This window comes from Hyla sarda, chromosome 3 (assembly GCF_029499605.1).
Source record: "Hyla sarda isolate aHylSar1 chromosome 3, aHylSar1.hap1, whole genome shotgun sequence".
Classification (NCBI taxonomy): domain Eukaryota; kingdom Metazoa; phylum Chordata; class Amphibia; order Anura; family Hylidae; genus Hyla; species Hyla sarda.
The window spans coordinates 228,437,297-228,452,281 of NC_079191.1; the positions used below are offsets into that span (position 1 = coordinate 228,437,297).

Sequence of the window (14,985 nt, forward strand, 5' to 3'; positions counted from 1 at the left end):
CCCCATAGTGCCAGAACAATGGACCCCCCAACATGTGAAAAAAATGTGAAATTTGGGGGGAAACACACATTTTAGCGATTTTTTTTTTTACATATGCAAAAGTTGTGAAACCCCTGTGGGGTATTAAGGCTCACTTTATTGCTTGTTACATTCCTCAAGGGGTCTAGTTTCCAAAATGGTATGCCATGTGCGTTTTTTTTTTGCTGTCCTGGCACCATAGGGGCTTCCTAAATGCGACATGCCCCCCGACCAAAATTTGCTCTCAAAAAGCCAAATAAGACTCCTTCTCTTCTGAGCATTGTAGTTCGCCCGTAGTGCACTTCAGATCAACTTATGGGGTACCTCCATACTCAGAAGAGATGGGATTACAAATTTTGGGGGGTATTTTCTGCTATTAACCCCTGCAAAAATGTGAAATTTGGGGGGGAAACACACATTTTAGTGAATTTTTTTTTTTTTTTTTTTACCTATGCAAAAGTCGTTAAACACCTGTGGGGTATTAAGGCTCACTTTATGCCTTGTTACGTTCCCCAAGGGGTCTAGTTTCTAAAATGGTATGCCATGTGGGGGGTTTTGGCTGTTCTGGCACCATAGGGGCTTCCTAAATGCAACATGCCCCCCAAAAACCATTTCAGAAAAACGTACTCTCCAAAATCCCCTTGTCGCTCCTTCGCTTCTGAGCCCTCTACTGCGCCCGCCGAACACTTTACATAGACATATGAGGTATGTGCTTACTCGAGAGAAATTGGGCTACAAATACAAGTATAAATTTTCTCCTTTTACCCCTTGTAAAAATTCAAAAATTGGGTCTACAAGAACATGCAAGTGTAAAAAATGAAGATTGTAAATTTTCTCCTTCACTTTGCTGCTATTCTTGTGAAACACTTAAAGGGTTCAAATGCTGAATGAATGTCATTTTGAATACTTTGAGGGGTGCAGTTTTTATAATGGGGTCATTTATGGGGTATTTCTAATATGAAGACCCTTCAAATCCACTTCAAACCTGAAATGGTCCCTGAAAAATTGTGAGTTTGAAAATTTTGTGAAAAATTGGAAAATTGCTGCTGAACTTTGAAGCCCTCTGATGTCTTCCAAAAGTAAAAACTTGTCAATTTTATGATGCAAACATAAAGTAGACATATTGTATATGTGAAGAAAAAAAAATGATTTGGAATATCCATTTTCCTTACAAGCAGAGAGCTTCAATGTTAGAAAAATGCAAAAATTTCAATTTTTTTCATTAAATTTGTGGATTTTTCACCAAGAAAGGATGCAAGTTACCACAAAAATTTTCCACCATGTTAAAGTAGAATATGTCACGAAAAAACAATCTCGGAATCAGAGTGATAACTAAAAGCATTCCAGAGTTATTAATGTTTAAAGTGACAGTGGTCAGATGTGCAAAAACGCTCTGGTCCTAAGGTATAACATGGCCTGGTCCTTAAGGGGTTAAAGATCATCATTAAGTACCAATGATATTAGACAAGAGTACTTAATGAAAACAGAGATGATGACATAAAATAAATTCCAGCAAAATTTTAAATCTAATTAACTTACTGTCAGAATTGAAAGCAAGTCTTCAACAGAACATTCTGCCTTTAGTCTGTCCCGGAACATCCGAACAGTTTGGTGTTTCAAATAATAATATGAAGCAATCCGTCCATAGGTTTGAGGCTCAATTGTACGATTGTCCTTTTAAGATAAAAAAAAGAAAAAAAAACATTTTAGAAACAATTTTATCAGTCATGCACTTGGACACATAAAGATGCTGACAGCACCAGTCAAAAAACTGACATGGGGCGGGGAAAATAATGACTGTGACACACGGGGGGATTGAAGAGACAACGACTGTGGCACACGGCGGAGATAGTGGGACAGTAATAACTGACATACAGGTGTGAGACAAGGAGACCGTAATAATTGTGACACACAGGGGGAAGATAAGGGGACAATAATGACTGTGACACATGGGGGGAGATGAGGGGACAGTAATGAGTGACAAATGGGAGTGATAAGGGGACAGTAATGACTGTGACACAGAGATATTAGAAGACATAAGGATTAAGACATAGGGGGAGATAAGGGGACAGTAATGATTGTGAAACACACAATCATTACTGGGGACAGGAATAACTGTTACACGGGGAGATGAGAGGACCTAACGACTGATCATATGACGTCACATTGTGGGGTGTAATGTTATGTGACAAGCAGCATCCTGGCTCTTAACTTTTTTTGCTGGCTCCTAGATTCTTAACACATTTGTCAAGCCCTGTTTTAATGTGCTGGATGCCACAATAAAATTGTCCATGAGTCAAACCCTTTAATAATGGTGCTCAGATCTCTAAGCAGCAATGAAGGACACTAGCACCTGGACAGTAGAGCTGTCACTCAGAGCTGACAGGCGGAAGGCACTCAGGCCAGAGATCTCTTGGAACTTGCCATAGTGTGAACGATGCCTTAGTGTGTGATGATTCTGAGGATGTGGAATCACTGTGGGTAGAATTACATAAGGAGGGAAATACTGAAAAAATAATACTTGGTGTAATCTACAGACCCCCTAATATCACTGAAGAGATAGATGTTCGGCTTCATAAACAAATAGAGAGGGCCGCCCGGGCAGGTACAGTGGTAATAATGGGAGATTTTAACTATCCAGATATAGATTGGGGCCGGGGGTTGGCTAAAACTACAAAGGGGCGACAATTCCTAAATTTATTGCAGAATAATTTTATGGGCCAGTTTGTGGAGGACCCAACAAGAAGTGATGCCTTGTTAGATCTGATCATTTCCAACAACGCAGAGCTGGTTGGTAATGTAACTGTGAGGGAAAACCTTGGTAATAGCGACCACAATATAGTTACTTTTGACTTAAAATGTAGAAAACAAAGACAGGCAGGGAAGGCAAAAACATATAACTTTAAAAAGGCAAACTTCCCTGGGCTGAGAGCTGCACTACAGGACATAGACTGGGGGGAGGTGTTCTCAAATACTGATACAGAAGGTAAATGGGACATCTTTAAATCAACTCTAAATAACTATACAGCTAAATATATACACAAGGGGAACAAATATAAACGATTAAAACTAAATCCTACATGGCTGACAAATGATGTTAAAAGAGCAATAAACAACAAAAAAATAGCCTTCAAAAAATTCTAATCTGATGGGTCAGCTATAACATTTAAACAGTACAAAGAGCTTAATAAAATCTGTAAAAATGTAATAAAAACAGCAAAAATTCAAAATGAGAGACAGATGGCCAAAGAAAGCAAAACTAATCCTAAATTAAATTAAAGGACAGAGCATGTAGGACCCCTTAATAATGATAATGGGGAGGTTGTCACAGGCGATCAAGAGAAGGCGGAGCTACTGAATGGGTTTTTTAGTTCTGTATATAATAAGGAAGAAGGAGCTGACATTGGACAGGTCAGTGCTGGTAACACATCATGTAATGTACTGAACTGGCTTAATGTAGAGATGGTACAAGGTAAGTTAAGTAATTTAAATGTAAGCAAATCTCCAGGGCCAGATGGAATACACCCAAGAGTTCTTAGAGAGGTAAGTTCAGTAATATCTGTACCCTTGTTCATGATATTTAGAGATCCACTGGTGTCTGGTATTGTGCCAAGGGACTGGCGCAAGGCGAATGTGGTGCCAATCTTCAAAAAGAGCTCTAGGTCTTCCACAGTAAACTATAGACCGGTAAGTTTAAGGTGCATTGTGGGTAAATTGTTTGAAGGACTTATAAGGGGTTACATACAGGAATACATAGGGGATAATTGTATTATAAGTGATAGCCAGCATGGGTTTACTAAGGATAGAAGTTGTCAAACCAATCTAATTTGCTTTTATGAAGAGGTGAGTAGAAGCCTTGACAGAGGAATGGCTGTGGATATAGTGTTTCTGGATTTTGCTAAAGCATTTGATACTGTCCCTCATAGACGTCTGACAGGTAAGTTAAGGTCTTTGGGTTTGGAAATTTTAGTTTGTAACTGGATTAAACACTGGCTCATGGATCATACCCAGAGAGTGGTGGTCAATGATTCGTACTCTGATTGATATAGAGGATGGCATTAACAGCTCTGTTTCTATCTTTGCAGATGACACCAAGCTTTGTAGCACGGTACAGTCTATAGAGGATGTGTATAGGTTACAAGATGACTTGGATAGACTAAGTGTCTGGGCATCCACTTGGCAAATGAGGTTCAATGTGGATAAATGTAAAGTTATGCATCTGGGTACTAATAACATGCATGCGTCGTATGTCTTAGGGGGTGTTAAACTTGCAGAGTCACTGGTAGAGAAGGATCTGGGTGTACTTGTAGATCACAGACTACAGAATAGCATGCAATGTCAGGCTGCTGCTTCCAAGGCCGGCAGGATATTGTCATGTATAAAAAGAGGCATGGACTCGAGGGACAGGGAAATAATACTCCCCCTTTATAAAGCATTGGTACGGCCTCGGTGCTGTTCAGTTTTGGTCACCAGTCCATAAAAGGGACACTGTGGAGCTGGAAAGGGTGCAGAGACGTGCGACTAAACTAATATGGGGCATGGAAGATCTTAGCTATGAGGAGCGATTAAAGGAGTTACAATTGTTTAGTCTTGAGAAGAGACGTTTAAGGGGGGATATGATAAATGTATATAAGTATATTAATGGCCCATACAAAAAATATGGAGAAAAACTGTTCCAGGTTAAACCCCCAAAGGACGAGGGGGCACTCCCTCCGTCTGGAGAAGAAAAAGTTTAGTCTCAAGGGGCGACACGCCTTCTTTACCATTAGAACTGTGAACTTATGGAACAGTCTACCTCAGGAACTGGTCATAGCAGGAAAAATTAACAGCTTTAATACAGGATTAAATACATAGCTGGAACAAAGTAACATTAATGCTTATGCAGAATTATAAAATCCCATCCCTTCCCCAATATCGCGCCACACCCCTACCCTTTAATCCCCTGGTTGAACTTGATGGACTTATGTCACTTTTCAACCGTACTAACTATGTAACTATGTAACTATGTAACTTAAAAATAAGAGTCACCTCCTAGAGGTTATTAAAATTTTACAATAATGCTTATACCAAGGTAGATATTTTACTTTCTACTATACTTTCTACACACTTCTAGTCAGGAGAACCAACACGAAAGACACAAGTGAAGATAAAATTTACTAAATCTCAATATATAGATGCAATTACTATTTATTCTCACTCATACAACATAACACATAGCAAACACAGAAAATAAAATACTTTTAGCCAGTGTCAAATATATAATAAAAAATTCAACATGGTCAACCCTTCTCTTTCCTGTCAACTGCTGTATGGGGTCTGTTCAGCTGTTCCCATAAACATTATGAAAGAGATTTATCAAGCTCTGTAGTAGATTTTTTTTGCGTAAAAAAGTTGCACGTACTTGCGCACATGCAATTTTTCTATACGTGTTGCGACTTTTTGATTTTTGTTTATTCCAAAGCACATTTCTGAAATCTTTTCACGTAGTAAATTTTTTTTTTTACTTTGCAGTGGTCATGTATTTATCAAATGCGATAGTCACTATTTATGAAGAAAAAAGTCGCATCTCCATTTAAAAGTCGCATATGTATTCCAGGTCCAACCTGGCTTACAGAAAGTGTATACGTCTGCAGAAAAGGCAATTAACACCCACTTTAACAACTGTTCTTGTTCTGCACAAAAAAAAAAGAAACATCCATAGTTATACAGCTTCATGCACAATTTGGGGTGGGTAACGTACCGAGCCGTCTTTTTTTTTTTTTTTGTGGCTTCACTATTGTTTATGTGCCTGTTGGTGCTGCGATGTCTTGCTTCCTGACGTAAACTCCTGCCTCAGTGCAGTAACGTAAGACTCCCCCCACCAACGTCACACAATGTGGACTCAAAATAAACGAAAAAGCCTTCAGAGTACGGATATTTATGGTGCAGTATAGCATGTTATTTTATATTTTTTTATTTCTGAGGAGGGTGGATGGGTTGTTGAGGGGTAGTTGTAGTGCAGCTATTTAGTGACAGGCAGGCCAGTCAGGGTGTCATCCAATGCGGTACGCCCCCCTGCCCGTCACTCTCTAGCAACGCTATTGGTAATAAAGGGTAGATAAAGAACTTCAGCTATTAACATAAGGGAAAACTTTTCTGCTTTATAAAATGCTTTTGTAAGAGGGTTTCCATGGTTTTGCTTATGTGCGATTTATTTATCAAGGTCGTATATTTGATAAATAGGTCGCATGTAAGCAAAAGTAAGTTAAAAAAAAATTTGTCATATAAAAGCCAGACGTTTGAAAAGAATGATAAATCTCCTTCTATAATGTTACCTAATTGTGCCAAAATTGCTGACTTGTCCAACCCTGATGAAATATATACAGGTAGCTTGAGTGGCTAATAGTAAGAGGCAACCAGGTTTCTGAGCCTAAATTGGGGAGTTCCAATTTTGCTGTTAGTGGACAGTCTTTCCACTTCAAGGTGAAGATCATGTAGTACATGTTTTCAGTTTAGGCAAAGTTGTACTTTAATGGTTAATAGGACAGCATACTGAAATTGTCTAAAAGCTTCCTGAGAACTTTAGAAACCTCATATACCATTAAAATTATTTTAAAGTTATGAATTGCTTACACCTTTGTTGGCTTTGTATTTTTTTTTAGCACAAATTGCCTTTTTTAAATTTGTACCTTTGAGACACATAACACTCCCCATTATATGTCTCTGTAACCTCCATGCCTTTCTACCGAACAGTACTGTGCGCAGTCTTTAGATGCTCCTAATTAGGCATGGACTACCAAATGTGCCTTTCACTGCTCTTACATCAACTCACCCTCAAATGGTTTGGTAGAAAAACAGAGTTCTAACCAATAATACCTGAACGTAAGAAGTCATTCAAGATCACAATTGGAATGGAGTGGATAGTTCTTAACAACTAGAACCTCGTCACCCCCATATTATTGTGTAAAAGGCGACAGCAATTTAAACTATTGGAAAGAAAAGATTCTGCTCTTTAATAAGAATTCTAATGCTATAATGCAAGAAACAGATGATTATAAATAAGCATTATAAACATACAGTATATTAACAATTAAAGAACAGAAAGTCTACGTATAATAGTGAGAACTGCATTGTCAGTACCTGCAACACAACATGATCTTTACATGTGAATAGTAATACACTGCCCATTAAATTTTTACAAAACTATGCTGCTGGTTTTGCTTAATTTGCTGTAATGAATCCATGCTATACTATACACCTTATGTCACTACTAATAAATTTCCCCTTTTGTGCAATTTAGTTCCATAGTTCTTATTCTTTCATCCTAAGGATATACACCAAGACTAGAAGGAAGTTTTAAGACTCTTTTACGGCCCGATTAATCCCCTTGTGTAAAAGGCAGAATGATCAGCCAACGATTTGGAAAATATTTAGAAACTGGTCGCAGAAATAAAAATAAAAAAAAGGTTTGTTGGCAGCTTATCTTCCCATGTAAACAGGGGATCTGCTGCCTAAAATTATAAAAATGGCTACAGGAACGATCCAATGACTGTGTGGCTGTTTCCTCCCAACAATTAGACTGTTGAAATGATCCTATTAACTAGTGTCAATCTACAAATTAATTGCCACTGCTATCTAAATTTACCCTCCATTTCTTCTTTTAGAAAAGACAATTTAAAAACTATAAACACCTTTGAAAATAATTTGTTTTTATTCCCTGCAAATTATTGCACCATAAAAATTTTTTTCATAGACCAAAGTTTGTCTACTTTTGCCTCTACGTATTTTGTTCAGTTTGATATGTGAGCTCTGCTGTGTCTCTATATTTGTAGCCTTGCAAACTGCCTTTTATAAATTCTGCTATTTCTGTTTGAGCTGTCCTCTATGGCTTTTCTTCACCCCCCCCCCCCTGTCCTTTCTTTAAGCTGGGGTGTAACTCATTCATCCTCCATGCTGCTATCTCTAACATTGAGACAGCAGATATTCCATCTGGCGGACTTATCGTATTTATCAGCATATACCGCGCACTTTTAAAACTTACATTTAGGTCAAAAACCCTACCTGCGTGTTATATGCCTATAAATGTTATGGTCACTGATTTAAAGTGGCCTAAGTGGCTGCTGCTTGTTAAGGATCAGCAGCCCGGCTGGTAATGATGAGGCAGGGGAGGAATGTTGAGAGGGAGGGAATGATAAGATGGGGAAGTGATGAGAGGGGGGGGAATGATGAGGGGGGGATGATGAGAGAGGGGGGGATGATGAGACAGGGGAATGATGATAAGACGGGGGAATGATGAGAGGGGGGAATAATAAGACGGTGGAATGATGAGACAGGGTGGGGGAATGATGAGGCAGAAAGGAATCAAAGGAAATGAGGCACACAGAGGATGGGGGGGTAAATGTGGCACAGGGGCTGATGAAGTATGGATCATGGCATCTAAAGGCTTGATGGCAAACATCAGTGTGATTGCTGATATCCGTCATAAGCAGCTAGGGTCCACCTTCTATAAAGCGAGTGTAGCGTCCTAGATGGTAGATGCCACAGGGCGTAAATGTACACCCTGGTGCGCTTAGTATCAGGTGGCCAGGGCGCACATTTTCACCCTGCATCCTCTAGGCATTAAGGGTGCTCTTACCCAGTACAGTACAGCAAAAAACAATAATGCATGCAGTTACATAGTACACAGCTGATTCAAAACATATTACAATTATATACAAAACACAATTCACCTGAAACTTTACAAAGCCAAGAGGGAAAAAAAAGTCTCTAATTTTGAAATGATTGATTCACACCTGAAAAAAAAATTTCCACGCTATTTACTACAGTTTCCCTACATTTTGCACCTTCCCCGCTTTTTTTTTTTTTTTTTTTACACATGCTCTGAGCTGTGGGGTTTTCCTCAGCTAAAATCCACCACATTTACTGAGGAAACCTTAGTAAATATGTTGGGATTTTTCTAAAATGTTGGAGACATGCCCCCTTTCGGAGACAACACCCTTTCCCCAGATGGCCACGCCCCATTTCCAGGTTTTCTCAGTAAAATGGAGAGTTGGTCGGGATTTTTTCAATTCTGCCGCACACAGTATTTCTGATGCAATGCGCCAGAATCTGGTGCACAACGGACAAAACAGGTCGGGTTTACAAGAGTAAATCAGGGCCATTGTGTAGAGGCACCCTAACATTCCGCAGTATGAATGGGTCCACAGAAGACCCATTCACACTAATGTTAAGGGTTCACACCACGGAACTGCGTGCCAATTCCTCAGCATGAAAGTACCCTTAAGGAGACTTTATTGTGCTCATTCTCTTATAACATTTATTTAAAACATTGACAGTTATAACCACAAAATGATGTCACATACTGATATGACTTCCAGGATAGAAAGCATAAAAGATTGTATATGTGATTATATTTGGTGATCTACTGTTGTTGTAATGTTTCCATATAAAAGTAATAACTGCAGAACTACTATATTACCGTTATAGGACATTTCCCTATTTAGCAAGTTCTTTCCTCAAACCGCTGCAAAACACTAACTGTGCCCAATTGCTGAGAAATTTCCAGCAGTAAGTTGCAAAGAAGCATCTGACTGAAATGTATAGAGCTTTAAAGCAAATGTCAGGCATCTAGAGTTGCGGGACTGCCATCCCTTGGCTACACAAACGGATGCAGGCACCAGCAGAATACATTTTTATGCTGTTTATATATAAGTCAAAACACGACATGTTTCGAGGGTAAATGTTTCCCACTTCTTCAGGTATTTATAGACAGCTAAAAGCTAGAAGCCTTTTCCAAAGGTCCTTGGGTCTCAAGCAAGAAGTGGCATTTCCTTTGCTACTAGGAGCAGCTGTAAAGTGATAAATGCTTATTTCTGATACATTTTGTCCCATAAAGGTCTCTAAGTTTTGTAGTTTTATCAGCTCTGTGGGTATGATAAATCTCCCCCTTGGAGTATGTTCACACATGGCGGAACAAATCTTATCCACACACTGCTGACCTTTGTCACGGACATTAGCTGTCACATTGGTCGACACAACATTGCTTTAGGTCAGAAAACCGAGAGCGGTGAGAAACCAGGGGATCAAATTGGAGCATTTTTAGAATAGGTGTGGCACTGTTTTTGGAGGAAATCAACAGTGTTTTTCTTTTCTGCTAAACCCTATTTGTTTAGTGTTTTAGGTTAAATGAAGTGTGATCTAAACTATAAAAAACAATGCATCTTGACCATACTGATTCATGCATAGAGTTTCTTACCTCGCCAATCTCAATGCAGTATGAACATTCCAGGTCAATTAGTGATTTCTCCACAAGAGTTGAAAGGAATTTATTCATTGAATCATGTCCAACATCTTCCAAATTGTAGTAGCTAGTGGGGAAAAAAAAGACATTATATTACATTACAGGCAGTAAAGTTAAGTCCTGTCACTATAAACTTACTTTTATAAATTAAAGTCCCATAGTGCATTAAAACAAAACAAAAAATAAAACATAAAAACAACAAAAAGAAAATTCACTTTAGAGAATTAAGTTGTGGATGTAACATTTTAATGACTTAAAGAATTAACCCAATGCTTTATCATGCTAACGGCCTTGAATCATCCAGCCATTATTGTTTCCTTGCTGTAAACAGACAGCCTGCCATTTTTATCAGCATGTTATTTCATTTAATTCACAATGAAACCCAGTTTTACAATAATTGACTTGTCAGAAGCTCTAATTTATAAAGCCGGGCTCTGCCAGCCTCCCAGATATTGGTCTCAAGCAGCATACAAGCAGGGTTGAATATTTACAATGCTGTTAACAGGTGCTGAGTTGTTTAATGACTCTAATAGCCAGAAGCGTACTGAGAAAGCCAGCGGGATCACAATTACAGGCTGTTTGAACACAACAATTACTCGTCCCCTGAGAGGTGTGAAAGTCAAAGGTAGTTTCATACTAACAGCATCTAGCACATGGGCTAGACAGTCAAACTTCTATTAATATTCCTATGGGAAAACAGAACAAGCCCTTCTGTACCATAAAATATGGAAGAGTATGGAATGTAAGCAACTTTTAAAAAATACAGAAAATTAATTTCTTATTGTATGCAGCACAGGGGGAAAAAGCAGATGACACTCACATTGTCATAGAAGCAGATGACACTCACATTGTCATTCTGGATTGTGGTCTGACATCCCGAGACAAAAACTTCTATTTATTAATAAGGTGCACAGACTAAATTTTGTACGAATGAAAAATCCCCTGAGGACTTGCTGTAGGATGTCAGACATTTTCTAAGGCAGAGGTGATATGAATTAGCAATTTTTGGAACGCTTGAGCATTATTTCAACGCCTTTTTAAAAAAAGACACAGTTAATAAATCTCCCTCCATGGCATAGTCAGGAATAAAGAACTGCATTCTACAGTCACTTTTGCCAAAGTTGTCTATTTTGAAATTGTGTAAATTAACTGCGCAAAAATGTTGTGCCTAATTTTAGCGAATAAAATGTCAGGAAAGCATTGATAAATCTCCCCCTAAGGGTATGAAGACATTTGAACAGAGATCATTTCATTATTTTATTTGTTGTCATGTTTTGTTTAACCCCTTAAGGACACAGGGCATACATGTGCCCTTCTGTTATAAACAACACTTAAAGCGGCATTCCGGCCAAAGACAGCTTATCCCCTATCCTAAGGAAATAGGGGACTCCATGCGATCTCCGTGCAGCACCTGCATTCTATGTGGGGCTACAACTCCTGTCTCTCTGTGTGCGGGTGCTGCACAGGGAAAAGATGCCTTTGGCCGGAATACCCCTTTAAATGGGCACTATCAGATTCAAAAACTTTTCATATGTTGTACATCTTCGCAAAACATTAACCTTTCTAATACACTTTATAAGAAAATGTATTTCCTTTTTTATTTTATTTTTAAATCATGGCTTATAAAATCATGGCTTTGTTCAAGCTGAAGCACAGGCGTGGAAAAAGTCCAGTAAGTGAGGGTGAGCTAGTACTCCTCTGTGCAAAGAAATGTGGAATATTCTACTGACCACTAGGCTCTAAGATAATTGACTTATCTGGCTACCAGGTATTTAAAGCTGTGAAGTTCCACTATATGAGGCAATTAGCAGATGTGCATACGAAGATCTATGGATATCTGATCTGGGACTGCGGAGTGGCAGCCCTGTGTTTTGGAGGCAGGGCCACATGTCACATTCATGCTGGTTCGCAGCCCTGCTTCCAAACCTCAATGACCATGCAGGGCTGCCACCGGGTAGCCCCCTGTGTATGCTCAACGGAGCATACATAACATAACGCTAGAGCTGGCGCCGGGAGCTTGTGACTTCATAGCTCTGCCCCCTCATGATGTCACGCCCCGCCTCCTCAATGCAAGTCTTGCATAGACTTGTATTGGGGGGGGGGCACATGACATTATGAGGGGGGGGCTATGATGTCACAAGCTCCCGACACCGGCTCCTGCGTTCGGAACAGCTTGTCCCAAACGCTGAGCAGTGGAGTACCCCTTTAAGGAAAATTACATTGATTATTTCAATGTACATAGGAATGTTTTTGATTGACTGAAAAAAATAGGACTTTGATAGCAACCCACATTTAGTAGCTTAGCGCGAGTTAAGTGAGAATAAAAGTCATCCTGTCAAAGATGCTTGGCTAAAGAATACACAAAATGATAAAATCCTGGAAACTAATACCATGCCCTGAATCGTGGATGCCATTGTTGGAAAGACTGACACAATATATCTAAGATGTCCAGAAAAATATAATGATTTGTTGCCTCTATTATTTTACTAAGTAGCAAACATGTCAGCTTTTTCTCAGTAACTCTAAATTGATGTAGCAAGAATATCTGTAAAGCCGCAGCATAGTAGGGAGAAAATGTAAATTAAAGATTGATGCCAAAGACCACATTAAATAAAAAAATAAATCAATCTCCCAAGGTCCATGAATAAGAATGATACTTCCCTAATAGATTCTATTAAACCAATGTGCATAGAGCTGATGCTGAACCACATGGCAACACAACACTCTTTTTTAGCCTATGACCACAGAGCACAGTGACGGAAATTCTAGTAAGTGAACAGTATTCTTTTTAATAAGGCTATTAATAATAAAGCAGAGTCGTTCCTCAGCACACGACACAACCACAGCAGAAGGACTACATGATTTTATGTCTTTTACCAAATACCTTGTATCAACATTTAAGGAAACTTTTTGCTTTTCCACAAGCGTTGTGTGAAATGTACAGTCCATGTGATACTTTCTCTAAACCTTCTTCATGTGACTTATTTGCTCTTAATTTGAAATGTCACAAATGCCAATACTTTCCTCAACAAATAAATGCTATCTAGATCTGGAGAATACATTATTTAGATCTGGAGCATATGTTATTTAAAGAGTCATAAAGCAAACACTAGTAAGTAACAATCCATGAACTGAAAACCCCATCTTGTTCATTTCACATTACTATTCATTAGCTATCACTTTTGGGATATTCACCTAATAGTAAGCCAAGGAAACTGAGAAACAAGGGCTAAGGGCCATTTCACACTGAGAATTTCTGCCCACAATTTTGTTGCTGCCAATGAATGAGCTTCTGGAGTGGATTTGCCACTGAGGAAATTGTGCTGATAAACTTCCACTGTGGAATTTCCTCAAAAAAGAATTAAAATGCTAATTTTTTTTAACGGAATTCCATGCAGGCTGCATTGCTGTCAATAGTGAAGTTGCAGGTCCGCGAGGTGCCAGTGGGTTCTGCTGCATTGAGAATTTCTCCCCGGAATTTGTCCAGGCAAAAATTCTCAATAAACACAAATGGAAGTTTCTGACAAGGAATGTCCATTCCTGAAGCAGAAAATAATCCTCATCAGGACATTTCTTTGACATCAACGGGGCTCTGATTCCACAAAGATTCCAAGCAAAATTTCCACATGAATATTCTGCTTGAATATGCCTCAAATTACTTGTGTGCCATGGTTTTTGCATGGAGAAGTAGAGGAAATTCACCAATGTTCCAGTGCCCCCCACCATGCCAGCCCTGTATCTTTAAAGGGGTACTCTGGTGAAAAACATTTTTTTTTTTTTTTTAATCAACCGGTGCTAGAAAGTTTAACAGATTTTTAAATAACTTATTTAAACATCTTAACCATTCCAGTACTGATTAGCTGCTGTATGCTTCACAGGAAGTTCTTTTCTTTTTAAATTTCTTTTCTATCTGACCACAGTGCTTTCTGCTGACACCTCTGTCTGTCTCAGGAACTGTCAAGAGCAGGAGCAAATCCCCATAGCAACTTTCTGGCAGCAATTGATTTAAAAAAAATAGTTTTTCACAGGAGCTGCCCTTTAACTAGGCCAACAAGGCACTTTAGGCAGCAGCTGGGGACAACATTTTCTCACTGTGCAGCCAATCACTAGCCTAAAACTAACATAATTTATGGCATCCGCCCCCTGAGGACAGTAACTGACTGCAGTGTCTTATAAAGAAGGCATATGATGTCATCGCTGCAAGCCTGCCAGGGAAAACTAGAGCAGCAGCAGTCATAGAGCCATGTTGGATTAAGGGGTGAATAAAGTTATTTTATGCCGATTCCAGCACTGACACAGTAAACAATCCCTTTATGAAAGTTCAGTGCAACAATCATACATGGTCAGCACTGGATATTTTATTTACTTAAAAAGCAGTGTCTGCAAAATCATCTAACTTCTGTGTGGGTTTCCTTCACTATGGCGTCTTTCCACACTCCACTCCAGATTGGAAACTGGGAGTCCCATAGAAAACGGACTGAAGTTAGTTACATCCTGTGTGCAGCACTGCAGAATATGTAGATGCCAAATGCAAGATTGGAAATAATAAATAGATATCATTTACCATGTGTTAAAATTAAAAGAAAATAAAATTTACTGTTAAACCTTAAAATTACAAATCTTGTAGCTATGATCTTGCAGATTAGTAGAATAAATTTGAAGAACAATTCAACATTTTTCCTATATTT

At 38.9% G+C, this 14,985-nt stretch overlaps 1 protein-coding gene across 6 annotated transcripts in view; it reads right to left on the reverse strand.

Annotated features, from left to right (window-relative positions):
• The window catches only part of ASCC3 (activating signal cointegrator 1 complex subunit 3), a 764,501-nt gene that overhangs the window by 111,327 nt on the left and 638,189 nt on the right, over window positions 1–14,985 (reverse strand). For all 6 annotated transcript variants that reach the window (XM_056566195.1, XM_056566194.1, XM_056566190.1 and 3 more), the window contains 2 exons: window positions 10,253–10,364; window positions 1,558–1,692 (listed from right to left, as the gene is read on the reverse strand). In XM_056566195.1, the coding sequence (XP_056422170.1) occupies window positions 1,558–1,692; window positions 10,253–10,364 (247 nt within the window). The remainder of the gene's footprint in view (window positions 1–1,557; window positions 1,693–10,252; window positions 10,365–14,985) is intronic.